Source organism: Thamnophis sirtalis, unplaced genomic scaffold (assembly GCF_051295495.1).
Source record: "Thamnophis sirtalis isolate CommonGarterSnake01/CBP01778 unplaced genomic scaffold, rThaSir2_p1.2 scaffold_1, whole genome shotgun sequence".
Taxonomy (NCBI): domain Eukaryota; kingdom Metazoa; phylum Chordata; class Lepidosauria; order Squamata; family Natricidae; genus Thamnophis; species Thamnophis sirtalis.
The window spans coordinates 86,406,256-86,429,453 of record NW_028261381.1 but is presented as its reverse complement, the minus strand read 5'-3'; the positions used below and the strand labels follow the sequence as shown (position 1 = coordinate 86,429,453).

Here is a 23,198-nt window from a genome sequence, read left to right as displayed (position 1 = left end):
CCCTCTACAGGCCAGATCCAGGCCTCGGACCTTGAGTTTGACACCCCTGGGGTAGACAAAGGTATCTAACCCAAAATAAAATTCTAGCTAACAGGCACACGTCTAAGTAAGGCTAGTTGATAAATGTCAATTTCTAAAATTTGCAAGGGGAAGGGATAGTGGAAAAACACTAGCCAAAATAGGCCACAAAAATTAGCTATAATGTAATTAGGCATCTAATCACCCAGGGATCTAAACAAGGCAGGCAGCCTAATCATTTAGAAACAAACTACCATCACCACAAATCTCTGAATATAGAAATTCAGGCCCTACAATGGGGACATTGAGTGGGGATGGAAAGGAGAAAGAGCAGTGCACATATTCCTACTTTCTGTGTTATACAATGATAACTGCCATGACTAAATGATGGAGCCAGAGGAAAAACTGAAATACATTTTAGAATAACGAAGCATTGAGCATATTAATGCTTATCTTATGTGTTAAGCAATGAACGAGTTATTAAAATAGCATAAGCATTTGAATCTGCATGAGATCAAGAAAGGGTTTTTGAATTACAGAAAACAGCTCTGTTGCATTCTTTTTATTTAAAAATATAATATCAAACATACCACTTTTTTTAAAAAAATGCAATGAAATTGCCTTTTAATTTTTGATCTGATTAACCTACTAACTGTTTGTTAAATGCAGTGGTTTGAGATCTATATTTATGGAAAATGTTCAACTTGGAAATCTTTCCAATATTGGGGGTGGAGGGAACTCTGTAAGTCAACCTCAACTTCCTGAAGCAGAGACAGGTGTCATATATGTGGAACAGTTCTGCTCTCCCGAAAGTTGTGCATGCAGGTTTGACTTAAGATTGGATGGCTGCTTTAATTTCAATCTAGTTGCCGAAATGATTTTGCAGATGGACCATTCAGAAGGAGCAGTGATGCAAATAGGGGAGCTGTCTCGAGGAATAAGCAACCTCACGGTATGTATGAATTCAAGAAGGCTATCTAGAAATGTTGTTATGGATTGTTGTTAATCAGCCAAGATTATTAGCTGCCATCCCTATGTAAGAGAGGGATATTTTCGTTTATTTTCTTTTTTCCCACTAAGATCAGTGAAAGAAAACAATTTCAAAGTTTTGGATCCTTTAAGGGAAGAATGAAGAAGTCTAGGCTTCTAATTGGGAAAAGGGTTTTGGATAAACTGTTTCATAAATTATTATAAAAACATTTCAACATGAGCCACGGTGGTGCAGTGGTTAGAGCGCAGTACTGCTGGCTACTTCTGCCTGCGGCTGCCTGCAATTTGGCAAATCAAATCTCACCCAGCTCAAGGTTGACTCAGCCTCCCATCCTTCCGAGGTGAGTAAAATGAGGACCCAAATTGTTGGGGCAATATGCTGACTCTAAACCACTTAGAGAGGGCTGTAAAGCACTGTGACGCGGTATATAAGTCTAAGTGCTATTACTATTTCTCATTTTCTAATGTATCTGATTGTAGATGTGGCTTGATTTTTTTTAAATTTCCAGACAATGTTAAGCCAAGATCAGATGCTAAACAACGATCAATTTTTAACATCAACTTTTGAGGATTGGAGATGAAGATGCCACAGGAGTAACACTTAAGTTCTTTCTTCTGTTGTGACAGAAAACTGATGCAGGCTGGATGCTATACCTAAAAATGTATCATTTTCTTTGCTAATTAAAATATGAGAAAGTTCAATGTGCTTTTAAAAAACACGCATATACACAGATAAACTCTCTGGACTAGGCAGTTAAGACATGCATTTAAAGAACTATGCAATTTTTCTAGAAATTTGGAAATCAAAGATCTGTTGATCGCTTACTTTAATCACTATGAGCACATTTAATAGTGATTCCTTTTTCTATATTTTGTAATTTTAAGATTTGGTTATGCAATGGAACTGCAATAGACTTCAAAGCTGTAGCTATTCTTTATTGTCAGTGTAGTTTATGCAATGATTTATATTGGATCTGAACTATGGCACTGAAAAAGTGATTCCTTGATGTATTAAAAATGTGTTCACTGGTTCAAAAGATAGTCATGATCAAGAGGACCGTAACTCCTGATGACTCCATAGACACATCCATGCAGCTGACTTTGAAGCAGTATTGAAATCTTTTGCCATTGCTTTTTCTTCATTTTTTTAAAATGAAGAAACTTAGTTTTAAACTGGGCTAGTCTACAATCTCAGTATTCCCTGGTGTTCTCCTATCCAAGAATTAATCAGGTCTGGTCCTGTTTGATTTTCAAAGCTGGACAATATTAACCCGGTGCTACCACCAACTTACATACTCACTGTTTTCTTGAGGACTTTTGACTAGTTGCTATGAGTATTAACTACTGAGTACTAGAAGCTCCCAATATTTGATGAAGAAATCATTCCTATCCTCTTTGTAACTATTTGTGTCTTCCATCTTGCTAATTTTGAACTATACATCGGGTTAAGCGGTGACAGGTTAACAAAAAACGTCCATTAGCTACCCTGTTTCCCTGAAAATAAGACCTCTGGATAATAAGTGCAATCGGGCTTTTGAGCGCATATGCTAAAAAAAGCCCTCCCCCCCAAAAAATAAGCCCTCCCTGAAAACATTGCAACACAGCAGCAGCCATGAGGTAACCACATTCATGACCTCCTGCACCTCCAAAATAATAAGATCTCCCCAAAAATAAGGCCAAGCGCTTATTTCAGGGGTCAAAAGAAAATCAGATCCTGTCTTATTTTTGGAGAAACACGGTATTTGTTTATATAACATTTCATTGTTGCAGTGTGATAGAAACTATGGAAAAGTCAGTGTGTTTGTGCTTTGTTCAAGGGTTTAAATGGGTGTATTAATTCATGCAACACCAAAAATGTGTCTTAAATACATTGTAATAAATTCTACATTTCATTTGAGTAACAAATTCAGAGGAAATACACAACAGCATGTTGGCACAGGCTTTCACAGCTGGCATCAATGAAGCAGTGGCTGGCTGGGGAATTCTGGAAGTTAAAGTCCATAAGTCTTAAAAGTTGTCAAGATTGGAAACCCCAATCCTAGGCCATAGCCATACAGCCAGAAAGCTCAACACTGCTTTATACACAATAGCCTTGCAGATAACAATACCCAGCTAAAAACTAAACATTCTTTGAAATATTCTATAGATTGGAGTTAATTGGAAGCATGAAAAACAATGAAGGGACCAAGCAAATGCCCAGTTGCACTTCTTTCTCTGTCCTCCCACTTATTTTTCAGTGCAGAAAATTATTGAAGTCATTTACCAACTATTAAATTTTAATATTTCCTTAAATTATAGTAATTGAGAGAAAAATGTTTTGTCAGAAAAGAACCAACCTCTTCAAACTTGTCAGTTTTCAATCCTAAAAACACCTTCAAAATTCATAGCTAAATAGCACGATTTTGTTAAAATGTATGACAATTTGGGGAGGGGGGGCTTGTATTATAATTTATAGTTTACATCTAAACTGCCAAAATCTCTGATTTGGAGTATCCAAGTTTATCATCTAAATTCAGGGAGAAACATTAGTAATATTTCAGCAGTGTGTGTAAACAACTTTCCACATCAGGGGAGTGTTGTTAATAATTAGAATCTGACATGCTATTCATTCTTATCTCTAACAGAATTGTTCCATTGTCTGCTTCAGTTTCCTTTTGAAATGAGATAAATGGGCACACCTCTTTCAGAACTAATTTAGAGGGTAATTGGCCACTCTCTGAATTTTTTTATTTTTTTTGTGGAAATATTTGCCAATCTCTCTGGAAAGGCTTTCAGCAATCTACAGTTTAAAGGCTTAAATTAAAAGGCTTGTAACAATTCTAATGCAATCTTGTTCATCTAACTGTCTTTATACAAGTTTGCCACCCAGTGGTAATAAAATTCCTTGTTTGCCAAATACATTCCCAATATAAGTTGTTGCTAATAGAAGCACAGCCTTATCCTTCCTGCAGAAGTATTAACCTGAAGATATCAACAAATGTATACTGTGGTACCAGCCCAGCTTTCAGTTAAATAACAGACCTTTAGATATTATAATCAATGGTAACTTTGCAGATGTGGTTCAATCATCATCCAGAAGCTTAGTTGTTCCTTTCAGACCTATGATCGTTTTGAACATATTTTTATTTGATGTAAAGGTATAATTCTGGATCTAAAATATTGCATGTTCTAATGTCAAGCTTTATTGTACATTTTTTTTACAAAAATAATTGCATTAAAGCATGTATACGGGTGTTACCAAGAATTGAAGCATATTTGGTCTAGAAGGTAAAATATATTGGACCACAGTACCTTATATCAGGAATGGCAAATGTTTGATTTCTCTCCTGCAGAATGAGTATTTTGAATCCAAATGAGGTAGAAGGTTCTGAATGAGAATAGTTTTAAAATATTTATAATTTCTTTGCTTGTCCTCATTATTATCTAAATATTATTAAAAGTTTTGTGTGGAAAATGTTATGCTCCAAATCATATCACAAATGATTAGGCGATTTCAATCTTAGTTGTATTTACAGCTGTTAAGTTGGTTTGTGTGAAGAACGTTTCCCACAAGTAACTTGGTGTGAAGTTCATGATCGGAAATTGTGCTATAGTTGCATGGTTATTCTAAATATTGCACATGCAAGCACCTGCATGATCCAGAAGGCAAACATTATGGTTCCAGCCAACATAGATGGAAGGTTATATGACTGTTTTTACATGAACACCATTTGTTCCTATAAGAAACATCAAGCTAAATGCATCCCTGCTTCTCATCGGTGAGAAACTGCCCAATAAAAGAATTTCATCAATAGGATTTTGTCCGATCAAGGAAGATGTTTTTTCTCTAGGAATATCTTGGTGTGCTGATGGCTTCATCAAGTTCAGCTGGAGTCAACATTTGGGGAGGAAAATCTGGATTTTAAATTAGCTCTTTAAGCCCAGTGAAACCTGGATTGGATTTTTTTTACTTTTACATTTTAAAAACTACATGTCATCGTTTTTACATTTTCTACTTCATGTTGGTGAAAAACTGAAGTCAGCTTCAGGAACTGTGGATAGAAGAAGCTCCGATGACTCAAAAAAAATTATCTATAGAAGTTACAGGAAGCCACAGGCTCTTTACCTCTTTCCACTGCAACTAATTCCTCACCAGCTTTGCTTCAAAGCCAGTTCATGCATTATACACTAATAAACATCGCCATAGGAAACCCACAAGGAAATTCAAGATCCACAAAATGTATCAACATTTTATTTAAGTGAAAGAGAAAAGTTTCATAAAACTTTATTAAGGCTGGGCAAGGCATCAGAAAGGGGTTAGTTTGCCAAGTGCGTTAGTTTGATAAAAGTGTCCTCTTTTGAAGGATTGGCACAGGTCTTCTGAAGTCTTTCCCCTCTGGAATGTGTATTTGTCAGGCTCAAGCCTAGAAATGATATAGCAGCATCCAATCATTCCTTTATTTGCTTACAGATAATAGACACTCTTGACAGACTAAAATTATAATCTAATCTACCAGATCCTGAGAGATTGTAGACTGTGACTAACCTGAACCCTAACCCTAACCCTTCCCACCTCCCACACCCAGCTTGGGGCTGTGCAAGCTTAGTCTGGGCCTCTCTCTGGAAAAACTCTGGGTTACAACAAATCTCCCCCATTGCTCCTCCAGGTGTGCGTCCCATCACAATATGCACAGACAACACTTTCTTTGGGATTGCTGGCTAATCAAAGCAGCCCTGCACAAACCACATGCACACACTTGGGGAAAGTTTTCAAGGTAGCTCCTAGAGATCATGGTTGTTTTAATGCTTCATGGAGGAACCCTTTGCTTACATCAGCCATTTTGTAACGTGCACCTTCAAATCTTTTGCCATAACCATTGTACCTGTGACATTTGCTAAATGAATTAACTTCAGGTTCAGTAAGCAAATGTGCTCTCTTTTGCATATCCCAGTAGCTCAAGATTGGGCTGACAGGCAAATTGAATCATGGGTGGAGGTCCACACATAAGAATCAAAGTGTCTCCAGAGGCGGGAGGAAGATGGTCCTTTATCATATCTGCATTAACAAAGCCAGAACTATACTTCCATCCTGCAACAAAAATGAAAGAGAATCTTCATGACAATGTCTAACAGAGGGTAGTATTACATGCATTCATGTTTTTCTCATGGTTCCTCCATTTTGAAGAAATCTGTTTGATTTCATTTAATTTGAATGTTATATGATTCTTCTCTTTATATTTAATAATTCCCTTAGACCATATTGAATTTGACAGCAACGTTTGGAGATATCCTGGAAACACACCTGGCCAAGATTGTATACCTCTGCTTCAGGGGTGAAATCCATTTACCTTTGCTACTGGTTTGGTAGCAATGTGAGCTCGCACTCACCACCTCCGTGCATGCGCAGGACCTCACACACATGCTCAGAGTGTCAAAAACAGACATTATGTCTGGGTGGGTGGGCGGAGCCTGCTACCAAGCACCTGTAAAGGTAAATGGACAGCAAGGTGGAGAATCCGCTGTGCCACACGATTTAGATTAGCTAGAAAGCAGGAGATCCTAATATAAATCATATATCACAGCTGATCCTCAGAAAAACCGGTTCGTCTGAACCGATTTCAGTATTTTTACTACTGGTTCAGGTGAACCAGTAGCATTTTTATTACCGGTTCAGTCAAACCGGTAGCATTTCATGCCTGCTCTGCTTCATAGCAACATTAATATACTTTCAAAGATAGAATCATAACCTTAACTCATATCAGTTTAGTCCAATGGTTAAGACTCCAGGCTGGAAACCAAGAGTTTTCAAGTTTTAGTCCTTAGGCATGAAAGCCAGCTGGATGCCAGTCATTCTCTCAGCTCAACTTGCATCACAGGGTTGTTGTTTTTGTGGGGATAATAGGAGGAGGAACAACTATTATGTATATTCACCACCTTGAGTTACACACAAAGTAATAAAAGTGGGGGTATAAATCTAATAAATTTGTTACTAACTTGTACAAACGTAATTTCTGTTGGAAAGACTGCATTATACATTTTCATGCTACTTTTCACCTACCCGTGTTAAAAAATGTGAATCACTCACTGATAGGTGAATCCATTACTTAGAAATACAGCACAGTAACTATATACGTCTCTAGTCATTTTCTATAAAGATTTAATATCTGATATCACAATGGAAAGGTGCTTGGAATAATGGGAATAATATCAGTCAGGAAAGGCAGTGTGGGAAAACAAAATAGTTTGGTAAAAGTGGTACATCGTATCAAGACAAATGTCTCCCGTGGTTGCAATAGAGATATACATGTTATCTTAAAATTGGCTGTGTACAGAAAAGTTTGTTTAGCCTTTGAGCGACGTCAGCTTACCCTGAGGTGGTTTGTCCAAAGTATACCACAATTTAAATTGATCTGAGTGGTTTGCAGCTACATCTTCCAGCTCTGGTCTCAGTAATATATCCTGTTCCGTCTGCCAACCAAAAGTCAAATAGCCATTCAGAGTTGAACATGCAGGTTGACACAGAGTTTCATTGTTAGTATTAGCTTACCATTTGATCTAGGGTTATTATTATTTGTGTGTGTGTGTGTGTGTGTGTGTGTGTAAATTTTCACAGGTGTAGGTATGCTGTTCTTGTTGTATTCGGGTCTTTTCCCATGTAAGATTGAGATTGTCTTGGCAACGTTTCGGCAAGGTCTCACTCGCCATCTTCAGCGTGGTCGGAGCTGCCGTCTTTCTATAAATCTTGGTGGGGGGGGCGGGTAATGGAGTGCTGGTTTTGTTTCAGTAAGTGGATTGATTGGCTGTGTGGCTGTATCATGATTGGTAGTATTACCAATCATGATACAACCACACAGCCAATCAATCCACTTACTGAAACAAAACCAGCATTCCACACACACGTCAAGATTTATAGAAAGACGGCAACTCCGACTACGCTTTAAGCCGAAAACACCAGCCTGAAGATGGCGAGTGAGACCTCACTGAAACGTTGCCAAGACAATCTCAATCTTACACGGGAAAAGACCCGTTTGCCTTAGGAGGCTTAGTCCTCAATACTGCAGTCTAATCAACCTACTCTCAGGTAGAGTAGCTTATGTTGTGGGCAATGTGGTTAGAATTAAGGTAAAAGGTAAATGTTCCCCTCGCACATATGTGCTAGTTGTTCCCAACTCTAGGGGGCAGTGCTCATCTCCGTTTCAAAGCTGAAGAGCCAGCGCTGTCCGAAGATGTCTCTGTGGCCATGTGACTGGCATGACTCAATGCCGAAAATGCACGGCACGCTGTTACCTTCCCACCAAAGGTGGTCCCTATTTTTCTACTTGCATTTTACATGTTTTTGAACTGCTAGGTTGGCAGAAGCTGGGACAAGTAATGGGAGCTCACTCGTTACATGGTGCTAGGGATTCGAACTGCTGAATTGCCAACCTTTCTGATCGATAAGCTCAGCGTCTTAGCCACTGAGCCACTTTGTGGTTAGAATTAAATGTTAGCAATTCTGTGCAATCAGAAAACTACCAATACCACCAGAGATTTCCTAAAACATCTGGCACAACATCTTATGCTGTTTCTATTAATTAAATATGCTTGGGCTTAATAATAATAATGTGCTAAGTATAGTACTTTCCAATGAACACCTGGTGCAGGCAAAATTAATCTGTCGGCACTTGGCATATATTAGTTTTACACCCGGAGGCATATAAGAAGGTAAGGAGGCTACTCAAACTATAATTCCTCCTGGCTACCTCACTACCTTCCCATCCACCTCTGTTTGCAATCAATAGCATCCAGCTTTCCATGGGAACCAGAAGAAAAATGTTTAATTTTCATCAAAGGAAGAGCTATAAACAAACATTTTGATATGTAGTTGGGAAGATGGTGTAGAAGTATAAGCAGCTGCTTTTATAGTGATTTCACACAAAAGGAAAGGCAAATAAATATAAGTCAACCAACCTGATTAGCAAAAAGGAGATAACATTTTGTTTTATCGGTAGGGTCCTTTGTGATATGGCGGATCAGCTGAAGCATTGGAGTAATTCCTATCAAATCAAAGCCAATGAAGTAATATTTTTTTCAATAACCCAGAAGCAGAACCATAACATTTTGTTATTACCCACATCCTTGACTATAAAACTAGGTGGGCATTTGTGTGAACATGAAAGGCATACAAAATAGAACAAATAGATAAAACAGTCATTCCCAAGATTCAAGAATATTATTTAATAGGTTCTCTAAGAGGATATCTTTTTTCTCCTCCTTTTATATTCAATGATTTTAGTCTTATACTATTTAATTTTACATTCAGCTTCTGAGCCATAGGTTCATGGCTAGTGACAGAATATTAAATTATGTTTAACTATAAAGGAGGATCTGTAGAAAAGAAAAGTAATCTTAAAGATCTCAAAAGAATGCCTAGGCTCATAATAAAAATGTAGCTTTTCAATAGCCAGAGTGTCAAATTGACTAGGATTTCATGTCATATTCAGCACTTCAAACTGGATACAAAGATAGCTTATTAAGCAATATTCTAGTCAAGGTGAAGTACTCAGGCATTTTTAGAAGTAAATTAAGCTGTGCATCAGAGATGACATATCTTCTGTTCCATACTAAGCCTTGGTCAAGTCCTCTGCGCTTACTCTTTTTTAATAGAGGAGAGAAGGTTCCTTTTAGAGCATATGTTATAATCAGGAAGTATATAGCTTTTTAAAAGACATTATTCAAACCCCATTATCGCAGAAACAAGGAATACCTACCTGTTCCCCCAGCAATCATCCCAAGGTGCTTAACAAACTTTGTCTTTGCTTCAGACTTTTTATCCAATTTGATAGCAAATTTACCTGTGTAAAATTACAACAGTCAATTCCAACAAAATTGAACCACATCAAAGCTCTGAATCACAGCTTTATACACCGAGATGGGTTACTCCTGATTTGGCCCACATCAGGCAAACCGGTAGTGGCGGTGGCGGGAGGCTCCACCCACCTGCTCAGACACTTCTGCGTATGTGAGCGCGCCCAATCCGGTAGTAAAAAGATTGGCAACCCACCATTGGTATACACTACTGTATATTAATTCTGCAATATTATATCCATTTCTAAGAGTAAAAACCTGTACAATGCTAAAGGCCTTCCCTCTCATTAGCAGACTTAATCTAAGTATATATTTGGAACTACATCTCTAAATAAGCCACAATTGCCTGAGCTCATACAAAACTAAATATTAATCCACAAGTGTACAATCTGAGTCTCCAGAGCAGTTTATAGTTACTGGAAGCTTTCTTGTGACATTTGAAACAATGCTACTAAATCTGAGTTGCAATATGAACAACCTTTTGATGGTGGCACACAGTTATAATGTTCTGTAAGCATTTGCTGCCATTATAACAGAGCCATGATGGCGAACCTATGGCACCCGTGCCACAGGTGGCACACACAACCCTCTCTGTGGGCACACCAGCCATCGCCCCAGCTCAGCTCCACTGTGCATGTACACCTCCCGGACACCTGCTAATCTTCAGGTCACTGCTATACGTGGAGGGCATGCAGGCAATGAACACATACATACATGGGGGCAGAGTGCATGCACATGGAGGTGTTCTCTTTGCATTTTGGGGCCTCGTGCAGCACCCACATGCCCCATTTTGGGCCTGGAAAGTCTCCTGCACCAACCTGGAAGCCAAAAATGGCGAGGGGGAGGCAGGGGCGCATTCGTGGGAGGATCACATGCATTACAATATGGGGGCAGGTGTGCACATGCGCATGCTTTTGGCCTGACAACAAAAAGGTTAGCCATCCCTGTAATAAGAGTTATGATGTTTTGTAAATATTTCCTAGTATACTTACAGAATACTAGGATTGCCACCAAGTAATGGTTGGTTACATTTCTGCAGCTCAGATCCAATCAGCTTCTATAGCTCGACTAGAGACTTCCAGGAGTTATTACCAAACTATGTTTTGTGTAATAGAAAGGAAATTCTGTTTCTTATAAATAAGAGAAGCAATTTGGTCTAATCATAGTTAAGGCACCAGGTTAGAAAGCAAGAGACCATGAGTTCAAGTCCCGCTTTAGCCACAAAAAACAGCTGGGCGACTTTGGACTAGTCACTTTGTCTGAGCCCAACCCACCTCACAGGGTCATTGTTGAGGAAGATGTGTTGGATATGTTTGCCACTTTGAGTTATTTGTAAAAACAATAGATAGGATGTGGTATTTGTTGACATATAATGTGGTATTTGTTGAATGCCCTATTCAATGAATCCCATTCAGCCACATCAATAATGTGATATTCATTACCAGCTGGAGGCAGGAGGGAAGATAGTATTCCCCTGGGGATTATTGTATTGTGTGTGAAGCACGCACAAACAAATTAACATTGAATGCAAGGGCAAAAAATCTAAGATTTGTTCAACTTGTGACGTGCTATATTATCCGCCCAGAGTCTCTCTGTAGGGAGATGGGTAGTTTCAAAATTCGATAAATAAAAGTAAAAAATAAATATTTCTCATCTGCCTACTGCTTGTATTTATTTAAAAGCAATTGATCACCCCTATTCATAATTATAAACTTCTTGGGACTTGACAATGAAATAGTACCAGATCCTTTGTACACCAGAAGCCCATTAGGTCCTCTGAAATCAATGGTGTCACCAGTCTTCATGCCATCTAAGTGCTGGGACATCTTCCCACCTTCAGGAAATTTGGGGTGAACATTTTTGTGGTAAACCTAGAAAGAATACACACACATGCAATCATTGCAACGTTTTACAATTAAGTGACCATGATCTGCATTGGAAAAGATAATTCTATTTTGTACTGTTACATAAACAAGAATTAGAAGCTGGAAAAAGCCACATTTCTCCTGTTTACGCTCTATAAAACAAATCCACTGCAGTGCTGAAGGCAAATAATTTTATCCTCAATAAGGTTACAAGAGTATTAACCTAGACTGTTATTTTTGGCCAATTACGTATTTTACCAGTTATTTATAGGCCCTATTTATATACTTGTTTTAGACCCCAAAATTGGGAGCAAGTTACCTTCTCTATATAACTTCTCCTAGCTAAACTATAAGCTTGGTCTTTAGAAATCCTTCTCTGTGGTGTTCTCACTACATATAAGACAGGAAAAAGCTCTAAAGAGAAGCCCTTTTCAGTTATGGAACAGTTTCCTCAGAGAAATTCAACTGAAGATATATTAACCATCTTCTCACAGAAGAGAAAGCACCAATCTTTTGAAGAGCATGTACTCTAGGCTAAGCATCATTGTTTATAACTGGTCTTAAGTATAACTGTTTTATACTGCAGTGGCTTTTAATGCTAGATTTGTTTTGTGAGGTCTCAGAAAATGTGTGCCTCAAAGTAGTAACATTAATATGATAAATAAAAATGAATAACGTGATCGAGATTACTTCAGAGTAATTTTGAAAACCGTGCTTACTAAGCTCTGGGTGATATTATTTCTTCATTATATTTAGGACAAGAAGAACTATTAACTCTGGGCCTTAATTTCAAATTAGACATAAAATACTTGCTTTTAAAAACTTTTTTTTAAAAAAATCAATTTCTGTCACATTCTATTTTTTGATACCCTGGTCTGTCAAGATCTAGTATCTCTTTTTACTTTTATCATGGAGAAGAGATTCCAATCAGAACTCCCCAGATTTTTTAGAATTCCAGAACCTATTTTACATTGTTTTGGCTGAGAAAATTAACAAAATTAAATAAGCTACAGAGAAATAGATTTTTCATCATTTACTCATTGTCCTTCTCAGTGTCGGTGCTTTATCTCTAAAATAACTGTGCACAATATTCCAACCATATCTTCAAAGTTAATTTCTGGATATAAAATGTGGTGCATTGCTTGCTTTTAATTTGACTTATTATATAACTGGAATATTAGGGAATAATTTATTTGAGAAACATAGTAAGCAAAACTAAAACTAAGTTACTTGGTCAAAACAGTATAAACCTACCTTTATTACTAAATCAACATATCCTTTTACTTCATCACTAGAAACTGGAGTATAAGCCCGAATCACAAGGTTACCGCCAACTTTGGCAGAGAGGTATACATGTTGGCCTAGAGAAAAATAATTATGGTTAAATTATTCCAAATTTATCATTATGGCATTAAAGAAGGCGGCAAATGATTTGGGATACCTTTCTAAACTGGATAACATCTGCAAATTTGGTAGAGAACACAATCCTTCTCATCCCCAGAGAGAAATATCAGTTATATATTTAATTACGTAAGAATGGGGAATCTCCTATAGTTGCGAAGATGGGTGAGTGGGGGAGAAGTAAATTCCCCCTAGCTGATAAGAAAATAATATTTAGAAATATACAAATCCCCGTGAACTTAAGATCCTGCAGAGGTGTGAATGTCATCATTCAATCTTATGAAAAAGTAGAAGACCACCAAACAAAACATGACATTAACTTCATGACAGCAATTATGAGCATGTGTTAATTAACTATGGCAGCGTAAATGGTATCAGAACTAAAGTGGGATTAACACATTGATAGGGAATTAACTGTTTTCTTCCCTAACTCAACTTCTTCTTCTAAGACATTAGTTTGGCAGATACAGGTTATGTTAAAAGATTGCATTAAAAAGCATGCCTGTTAAAATAAAATACAGGTGTAACTACAATCAAGCAGTTAAACTTAGACCTATTTTGAGCTGTTTCTGACTTTTCCAAAAGTTAACCATGTATCTATACCAAGAGTGGATTCCAGCTTCTTTTACTGCCAGTTCGCTCAGGGATGCGCTTTGGGGGCGCACATGCGCAGAAGTAAAAAAAATTGTTTCTGCACATGCAGAGAAGCGAAAAACAAGATGGCGCCACCTAGGGTGCCACCAATAGAACTGGTTTGGGCATGTGTCCAGTTACTACTTACTTGCCGAAGTGGTCCGAACTGGTAGGAACCCACCTCTGGTGTATAACCTGAAGTCCTTCTGGATTGGACCAAGGAAAACAAAAGGAGGACAACCTTATGGCTTTCCCATCCTTTATATTTTGGTTTGCCATCCTAAATACCTGGATGACTTTGGAAAGGCTACTATTGCAAGAAGGCTAAAACCCATGCAGTGCTAGGATTCTACCTCACTAGAGACCTATTTTTATGCTGAAACATCTGCCTAGGTTCCTAACCTGTTTCTGGTTCAATATTCCAGCTTTTATCAGACACAATCAAAGAAATGAACATGAATAAATCCTTGTCATCTATGTCCTCATCATCCACGAGTCATGCCTGGCTTGGATAACTATGCCTGACTCCTACTTTAAAGCTGAAATATTTTACTCTGATTTTCAGTGAGAGAAAGTTTTAAATATATGCCACTTTCTGCTGTAGTTTCACTTCTATTGCATCTGTGCTTTATTTTCTGATTTTATTTTGCAGTCTCTATCATAATATGTTGAAGGACAGTATATGAACACCTACAATAAAAGAACTTACTAATAAGCCAAGTCAGACTGTGTGAAACTTTAGTTAAGCAAATTATCTATCAGAGAATGGACAGATATCCAGCCCCCCTATATTTTCCTATAAGAAAGACAAGGTAAGATACTGAATGTAGGTAGCAGAGCCATAGGAAATGAAACCTGTGTTTGAGCTGGATGGTTTTCAGCCCACATTTCCCAGAATTGCTAGATAAACTACTTTGCAACACAAAGTTAAACATAAAGCCAACTCTTTTCCATTGGATTTACCCAGGAAAGTTTGCTCATGGCTGCCATTTTACTGCTTCCCCTACAACTGGACTTTATTTTTCTTCTTTCTTTTGAAGACATTTTGCTTCTCATCCAAGCTTCTTCAGCTCTGACTTCAACTCTTATTCCCCACCGTCCAGTCAGAGCTGAAGAAGTTTCTTGGATGAGAAGCGAAACGTCTTCAAAAGAAAAAAAGTCCAGTTGCCTCCTGGAAAAGCACCTTTGGGACAACCACAACCTGGATGACTGAGAATCACTACAGCTTCCCCTACAATGTGACTGAATCCCAGCCCAAGCATGTCTTAGGCCTTCACCATCCAGCAAAGCAAGTTTTGAATGAAACAGTAAGTAGATTGGTCCACCATGAGAAAGGACTGTCCATTTGAACATGCTCACCACCTTCATTCTACTCATTTAACCATGCGCCTTAAATTGTCCCAACTATGCAGAGGTACAAAGGGAGACACTTTCTTACTCTGTTTGATGTAAACTGACTTCATAAGATATTGTGAATTTTCAGACCTTTGCCTCAACTGAACATTATTAATTTGTTCTACTACTAGATTAGCCTATAATGGTGACCAATGCTGTTGAAAAGCAAATTGTTATCTTTCCTTAGATATTATATATAATTACATATTGTAGCATTTATTCTAACAATTATTCTCTCAACATTAAAACCACTTAGGATTTCAAGGAGATAACTAATAAAATATTTTGTGCAAAAAGCAGTTTCAGTATCGAATAAGTTTTACTAGATCTTTTCAGAGATTTCTTTGGGTGGGGGCACTAATGCAAGGACTCTGCATCAGGAACTGATGAAGAATGAGGCCATGCTTACCTATAGGCAAGCCCAATATACGTTTTGGCGATGGTAGCGCAAATCGGAATCTCCTGGTATCATGACTGATATCCTGGGAAAAAGAAATCAGGTGAAAATCTTTGAGCAATAAAGCATCACAAAAATGATTTAAGATCTTTTCATCATGATACGCCTCACTTTCCATGTGCTAAAATATACAACTGAGAAAGAAAAGGGGCACCATAAAGGATAAGGGGGAACTGCAGATACCAAAAGTGATCTAACCACAACAAGGCAGAGAACATGCAAGATCTTTGGGTATAGGTTCATTGGGCGATCTCAAACATTCAGCTTGTGCCCCATATCTGTCCCATTGGAAGTTTTTTTGGTATGGTCTATGACAGTTCAAGGGAAGCAGTGGCTCAGTGGCTAAGACGCTAAGCTTGTCGATCAGAAAGGTCAGCAGTTCGGTGGTTCGAATCCCTAGTGCCGCGTAATGGAGTGAGCTCCTGTTACCTATCCCAGCTTCTGCCAATCTAGCAGTTTAAAAGCACGTAAAAATGCAAGTAGAAAAATAGAACCACCTTTGGTGGGAAGGTAACAGTACTCCGTGTGCCTTCGGTGTTTAGTCATACTGGCCCCATGACCACGGAGAAGTCTTCAGCCAACGCTGGTTCTTTGCCTTTGAAACAGAGATGAGCACCGCGCCCTAGAGTCGGGAATGACTAGTACACATGTGCGAGGGGAACCTTTACCTATGATAGCTCACCCATCCCCACTGTGTGCATCTCGCCATGCCTGGCAGCCAGCATCTCAGTAGGGTGACCATGCATCCTGGTTTATCATTTGTCCCAGTGATAAACTCCAGGCACCCTTTCCCCACTGCTTTCTTCCTGGCATTGATGGCTCGTCTCCCATAATGAATCGCATTTCACTCCTCCCCCACAGAGGCAGCTAATACTGCAACCCTGTGAGAGGGAAACTGATGCCGCATAAGCTGGCATTGTGGGGGTAAAAGTGAAGCCACACCAGCCGCGCAGAAGGGAAGAAGGCAGCAGCTGTATGGAGCCTCACAAAGGAGGTAACACGGAGGAAAGGGTGCCTGGCACTGCCTTTGCTCTTCCCTCAACACATCAGCTTGTGTGTCTTTTCATTCTGCTCTTCCTGAATCAGCTACTTTGCCCATCAATGAAGAGCCACAGCTGGAACTGCCAGAGGTGCTGCAGGGATAGATAGTGAGGTCAATGGGAAACATAGGAAAATTAAAGCCATTCAAAAAGTTTATGCAATTTTAATAGGTATCTATTATTTTTTAGTGTCCCTGCCCTTATCTGTCTCAAAGTGTCCCTGTTTGGATGATGTGGACACCAGCCAACGAGAAACATGGCTGGTTGCCACACCAGGAATACCAAGCTGAGTACACTGAATAATGTCACCTCATATATTCCACATAAAATGTTCAGTTTCAATTCAGGTGTAATATTCCTAGCCTTCCCACGGGCATGAACGCAACCCACCAAGGAGCATACTTTATGCAATGTGCCCCCTCCCATAATCATTTACGTTTTAATTCCTTGGAATAACCTTCTTTTTTCTTTTCATGCCTCCATTATATCATTGCACAACGCCACAGAACTGAATACACAATATACCCAGTTGTGGGTTGGGAAAATCTTGTACATGCTGGACTACAGATTAGATTTCCAAGTGATAGCTACTCTGTTGCTGCTTTAATGCATCACAGCTGCTGTTACTGAACATTGTGCAATATCCCAAGGGCAGAATTTCCAAATACCTTGGCACATTTATGGCCTTCCAAACATGGGGAAATAGGTGTAGGCCAATATCAAATGCTCAAATCTTAATGTTTCTGAAGAGACAGTTTTGTATCAGTGCGCACACGCTTTCTATGCCAAGGACTTGAGTCCCACCCCTGCAATCTCTCGTTTAAAATACAGATATCCAACCTGGCCCACTGCTGTCAAGAGTTTTATATGGCATTTTCATACATTCAAGCCAAAAAAAGAACTGACAGCTCACCTCTTTCTCTATCAAAGACAATGGATATTTGATATTTGGATCCTCTAAGGTCAATGGATCTTTCTTCTTCTGAGATCCAATTATTTTATAAAGCAAAAATAGCACTGATGGTACAACTGCAGCCACGGCAATCAAAACGGAAATATCCTGAAAGATGAAAAAAGGAGAACAGGTACGCAACAAGAATGAAAACTTGATTTTATACAGTATGTTACAGTCGTAAGTCTCCACTGCAAAGGTGGACTCCTTCTCAATCAGCTTATCATGGAATTGATCAGCTCTAAATCTATTGAGCAGACCTCCATCCTGTATGTGGCATCCAGAGACCATGTTATACCTGCAGAGTTCCCTAACCCATTTAACCTCTTAAAGGTTTATTTTTAGGAATAAATTAATAAATGGGAAGCTATTATGCTGTAAAGCAAAGCAGCAGTTTCAAGAATGAGTCACAAAGGTAGTCCTCGAGTTATGACCACAATTGAGTTCCCAAACTGATGTTGCTAAGTGAAACATTTGTTAAGTGAATTTTGCCCTATTTTACAACCTTTTTTTCACCAGTTGCTTTTCATAGGTGGAGCAGAGGGTTGTGTACTTTTTCACTTTAGCTGCCAACTTTTTATGTTTGTGTCCAAGCTGGAAAAAAATAATAAATCTGCAGTATTACTTCACATCATCGGATGATACATAAAGGAATAAATTACAACAAATGGAAGTCTTGATGTTGGTAGCCATATCTGCCCAACTTTGAAATATATAATTTATTTGGTCTGGCCTTGCCGTCAAAACCTCTGTCTGTTGTTCCAATCCAGAGTTAAAATAAAATCCGGGCTGTTTTATCCAATGAGGAGATAGAGAAGCCCTCCGATGCTGTGACACCGTATTTGTCAGGAAACTTCTCCAGAAAGGCAGCCAGAATCTGCCTTTTGACGAATCTAAGGCGAATATACCTGTCCCGGAATTACAGAGGAAGATTACTGTACTGTATTCCTCAGAGGGCTGCGAATTCCCGAGACACCCGTACGCTTCCTTCGCCAAATGCCGTCATGATCTGCCTCCCCGTAATCTCCCTACCCCTTGTTCTGCCTGTGTGGGTGCGGGGGGCGTCCGGTGAAAAAAGGGGAGCGTAATCGGGAGGGAAGCGGGATCGCCGAGGAGTTTCTCTCTCTCTCCAGCCACAGGGGCTTCGGTTTTGCTTACCCAGCCGGTCGATTCCATGGCAGGGAAGAACGGAGGGCGAAATAAGCCGTAAGGAGCTTCGCAGTTCCCTCTCGCCCCACGCCCCGGTTCTTGAGAGCTCGCCGCGCCTTCCCACGGCCTCACGCGTCTCGCAGCTTCGCCTGCTCCGTAGGAACAAAGGGCACCTCTACGTTGGCTCGGGTCCCGCGATTGCGACACCCGCCCGTTCGTGGCTTTCTCCAGGACGCGCACCTGCTCTGCGAAGGCATTGTGGGGGAGGGGGGGATACTCAAAGGTAGACACCCACTGGATGGTTGGGGGTGACCCTTGCTGGTAGCCATGAAGGCCACCGCGCGTGGGACAGGGAGTCCCTTGGGGGGGAGGGTGGTTTGACTCTTTGGTTTTGAATAAAGCCCTTCTCTGTTCACTTAATGGTATTGGGTTATGGGTAGACCTTCCAATCCAGTTTTTATTACTCAGTGCCTTAATATGATGAAAAATTATATTTTAAGCGAGATTCATCAGAGATTCGTCTCCCAGCCACAAAGAAAAGCTGTTGTGTAAAGCAAGAACTGGGCAGGATTGCGACACCCACCCGTGGTAGTCCTCGCCTTATGACCACAATGAAGCCCAAAATTTATGTTGTTAAGTGAGACTTTTGCCCCTTTTTTACAACTTTCTTGCCACAGTTGTTAAGTGAATCGCCACAGTTGATAAATTAGTAAAATGGTTGTTAAGTGAATCTGGCTTTCCCCATTGATTTTGCTTGTCAAAAAGGTTGCAAAAGCCGATCACATGACCATGGGGCACAGCAACAATCATAAGTATGAGTTGGTTATCAAACATCTGAATTTTGATCATGGGGATGGTACAAAGGACGTAAGTGTGGAAAACGGTCATAAATCACCTTTTCCTGTGCCGTTGTAACCTTAAACAGTCACTAAATGAACCTATACTCTCTTGATTAGGCAGAGGAGCCGCTGAACTCAAATACTTGGAGGCAGCCAGTGTGCTGACTTTTTCTATAGGATTCTCGGACGTTTCTTAGGTGTCTGATTTCAGGGATTCTTTGGTTGGACAAAGAATGACTATAGAAATACTTCGTGTCTTGTATCACTCTTGGATGTAAAACTGAAGAGAAATTTGGGGTGTAGATCCAATTAAATAATCAGAGTAAAAGGTAGGTGGATCCTTGGGGATGCTATGAGAATCTTGGGTCAATAGAAAGAAGAGAAATAGAGGGTTGGAGAGCACCTTGGCAACCTGGGCTGATCTTAAAAAATGCTCTCAGTCAAATCAACATGCCATTGTCTTTCGTTAGAGGAAAGCGGTCTCGCAAGTAGCTGGCGAGCAAGGAAAGCTTTATTTGGTCATGCATGGGATTGGGTTGTGCGTGTTCAACAGTGGTGGGTTTCAAAAATTGTTCAAACCTACTCTGTGGGTGTGGCCTCCTTTGTGGGAGTGGCTTGCCACCCATGTGACCGGATGGGAGTGGCTTGCTGCCCATGTGACCGGATATGAAGATGCCGACGACACTTGTCAGAACCACCTTAAATTACCTCACACACAGCACTGGCATGCATAAGAATATGATGTAAACTTGTTTTTTAAAAGGCATCTTTGGTTTGCGTTAAAACAACTTAAACACACGCAATGTTCTGATTGCACCACAAACGCAGTAGTCATCCTCACCTTTCACAGAGGCACTGAGTTTTATAAATATGAGCATGATAGTGTAGAACAATCATATCCAAGGACCAGTGGTGGGTTTCAAAAAAAACCTCTTCTGTAGGTGTGGCCTGCTTTCCGGGTCCACTGGTGGAACCTCTTCTAACCGGTTTGGTAGATTTGACGAACCGGTTCTACCAAATAGGTGCGAACTGGTAGGAACCCACCTCTGGTGTGCAATCATCCTCCACCCCCCACCCCACTACCACTGCCGGTCTATGGACCCCCAAAAGATTGGGGACCACTGCCATAGAGCATTATTTGGAAATATATGGCAAGCATCTCAACCAGAAGTCCTTGTACATACATTTATTTGCCACATTCGTTAAATATGATGGTGAAAAACCTATGTAACTATAATTTTCATCAGGAGGCTAGACATTGTTAATCTAATGTGCAAGTAATAATACAATCACATACACTTCTTGCCACACAATCGGTAGTGCTGCTTCATCCTTACTTTTGTCCCTTTTTCTCCTCCCTTTAACATAGTTAATATGGAAACATCTATATTCATTTATACTATAAAATTACTGTAAAAACAAGGTGCACTCTAATTTTTTTAAAAAAAGTTAGAACTCCTAATTCATTCAGTGCTTTTACTATTGCTATCCAAGTAATTCTTAAGGCATACAGAAACTTGAACTTAAGCACACACTTAAGACAATTAATAATAAATGAATATCCCAGTATGAGAATAGAGCAGTTGCAGCTTTTGGTCTTTTTTCCCCTTTTTGACCATCATAGCTCACACATCCAGGAGTCAGACACATGAACTAAGGAATGTCCTTCAGAACGGTGCCTTTATTTAGTTGTCTTCATGCCATACTTGATGAATCTGCAAAAATAAAGAAGCAAGCAATGTCTACAGGCCAATCAAAAGTTGATCCACGTTAAATTACAACAGAAGGCATGGCATAATGATTATGAAATGCTTAAGCTTTCTGGGAATACGTTTAATTAAAGGTTAACACTAATTGCAATTGTTTTGGTAAGATTCTAGAAACCCATTGCTAGAAGTTGACAACATCCCATCACAGCACCAGTGTGAGACGCATCTGCCATGTCTCTTAGAATCGTAGCCTGTTTCCCCGAGAAAAAGACCTCCCCGGATAATAAGCCCAATCGGACTTTTGAACGCATGCGCTAAAATAAACCCTCCCCCAAAAGATTTAAGTACCTGCGCAGCCGGTCCCCACCATTTCCTCTGGTTGCTTGCTGCACAAGCAACACGAGGTGAGGAAGAGAGGCCAGGGGGGGGGAAGGGAAGGGGGGAACATGCCCCACATGTCCCACACAACCTTACCTAACAGCCGTTCCAGCAACCCTAGCCATCGTGCCACTTCTGTCACGGTAACTGCCACAAAAAGAGCAGCAGGCCTAGTAGCGCACTTTGCTGCTGCAGCAGCGCAACACAGCAGCAGCCATGAGGTGACCACACTCGCCACCTCCCGCACCTCAAAAATAATAAGACCTCCCTGAAAATAAAGCCAAGTGCTTATTTGGGGGGGGGGAGTCAAAAGAAAATAAGACCTTGTCTTATTTTTGGGGAAACATGGTAGCCCAACTCCACTGTTAATATAGAAATGGCCAGACCAACTGGAAGAAATGAGCTGTGACTTTAAAAAAAATCAATCTGAAAATAAAATTAGCAATAGCAATAGCAGTTAGACTTATATACCGCTTCATAGGGCTTTCAGCCCTCTCTAAGCGGTTTACAGAGTAAGTATATTGCCCCCAACAACAATCCGGGTCCTCATTTTACCCACCTCGGAAGGATGGAAGGCTGAGTCAACCCTGACTCAGAGATTTGAACTGCAGAACTGCAGTCAGCTGAAGTAGCCTGCAGTGCTGCATTTAACCACTGCGCCACCTCGGCTCTTAAATAAAAATTGCACTTCCACCCCCCCCACCCCACTACTACTGCCGGTCTATGGACCCCAAAAAGATTGGGGACCACTGCCATAGAGCATTTGGAAATATATGGCAAGCATCTCAACTAGAATCCCTCGTACATACATTTATTTTCTACATTCGTTAAGTATGAGGGTGAAAAACCTATGTAACTATACTTTTCAGACCAACTGGAAGAAATGAACTCTGACTCAAAAAAAAAAATCAATCTGAAAATAAAATTGCAGGAGTTGGTAAAGAAAAGATTTCTCAAAATCCAGAGTACTTCTTGTAACTTAAGGATCTCAGCACAAACATACAAAAGAGGCTTAAAAAGATTTTGCATTTTGCTTCCATGTAATCTCACGCACAGTCCAATATACAGGATCCCACGTGGAGAGAAATGTAGAAATCATTAAATCAGATTGGTCAACCCAGGTCAGAGGTAAATTACAAAAGAATCCTTGCAAAGTTAACAACTTGAAAGCAAATACAGCTGGAAGGGCTTTGGGCTTTTTAAAAGCATGAATTATCCTTCATTCAGTTAACTAACATGAAGCAACCCTTCCACACATGGACCTCCCCCCCCCCCGCTTTATTGTGAGAGCTATGGCAATACAATACATTTCCCTTGGGGTTTGGAAATTCCTGTTCTTGAATGTCATGTCATAGGTAGGAGTAACTTTGTTCCCAGGGACTGAAGATTATAAGCTTGCTGTCCTAGTTCTGAAGAATGCTTTCCTAAATCAGATATGAGGGAATTTTGGGTAGGGCAGGAGTAGACAACATAAACTAGCCCTGTCATCTCTTACAACAATTTGATTGGAATAATTTATTGGCAATTGTGTTTGTAATTCCCTTGC

The 23,198-nt window shown here is 39.8% G+C and overlaps 3 protein-coding genes across 11 annotated transcripts in view; 1 reads left to right on the top strand and 2 right to left on the bottom strand.

The window, feature by feature from the left end:
* PPFIBP2 (PPFIB scaffold protein 2) overlaps positions 1 to 5,126 on the top strand; it is a 139,451-nt gene extending 134,325 nt beyond the window's left edge. For 8 of the 9 annotated variants that reach the window (XM_087718335.1, XM_087718346.1, XM_087718316.1 and 5 more), the window contains 2 exons: positions 905 to 970; positions 1,518 to 5,126. In XM_087718335.1, coding sequence (XP_087574461.1) covers positions 905 to 970; positions 1,518 to 1,589 — 138 coding nt within the window. In that variant the 3' untranslated portion in view covers positions 1,590 to 5,126. Of the gene's footprint in view, positions 1 to 884; positions 971 to 1,517 lie in introns of those variants that run through there. The other variant, XM_087718348.1, reaches the window with a different exon arrangement.
* A 91-nt stretch (positions 5,127 to 5,217) lies between these two features.
* On the bottom strand, positions 5,218 to 18,912 carry LOC106554455 (NADH-cytochrome b5 reductase 2). Its single transcript, XM_087718393.1, has 10 exons — positions 18,736 to 18,912; positions 17,539 to 17,685; positions 15,538 to 15,610; positions 12,954 to 13,060; positions 11,576 to 11,705; positions 9,738 to 9,821; positions 8,938 to 9,023; positions 7,356 to 7,455; positions 5,871 to 6,076; positions 5,218 to 5,411 (listed from the first exon to the last, which is right to left on the bottom strand). The coding sequence occupies exons 1-9, from the start codon at positions 18,751 to 18,753 to the stop codon at positions 5,904 to 5,906; spliced, it is 918 nt and encodes a 305-aa protein (XP_087574519.1). The 5' UTR covers positions 18,754 to 18,912; the 3' UTR covers positions 5,218 to 5,411; positions 5,871 to 5,903.
* A 1,781-nt stretch (positions 18,913 to 20,693) lies between these two features.
* The window catches only part of OVCH2 (ovochymase 2), a 35,528-nt gene continuing 33,023 nt past the window's right edge, over positions 20,694 to 23,198 (bottom strand). The window contains exon 21 of the mRNA XM_087720782.1: positions 20,694 to 21,280. Coding sequence (XP_087576908.1) covers positions 21,261 to 21,280 — 20 coding nt within the window. The 3' untranslated portion in view covers positions 20,694 to 21,260. The remainder of the gene's footprint in view (positions 21,281 to 23,198) is intronic.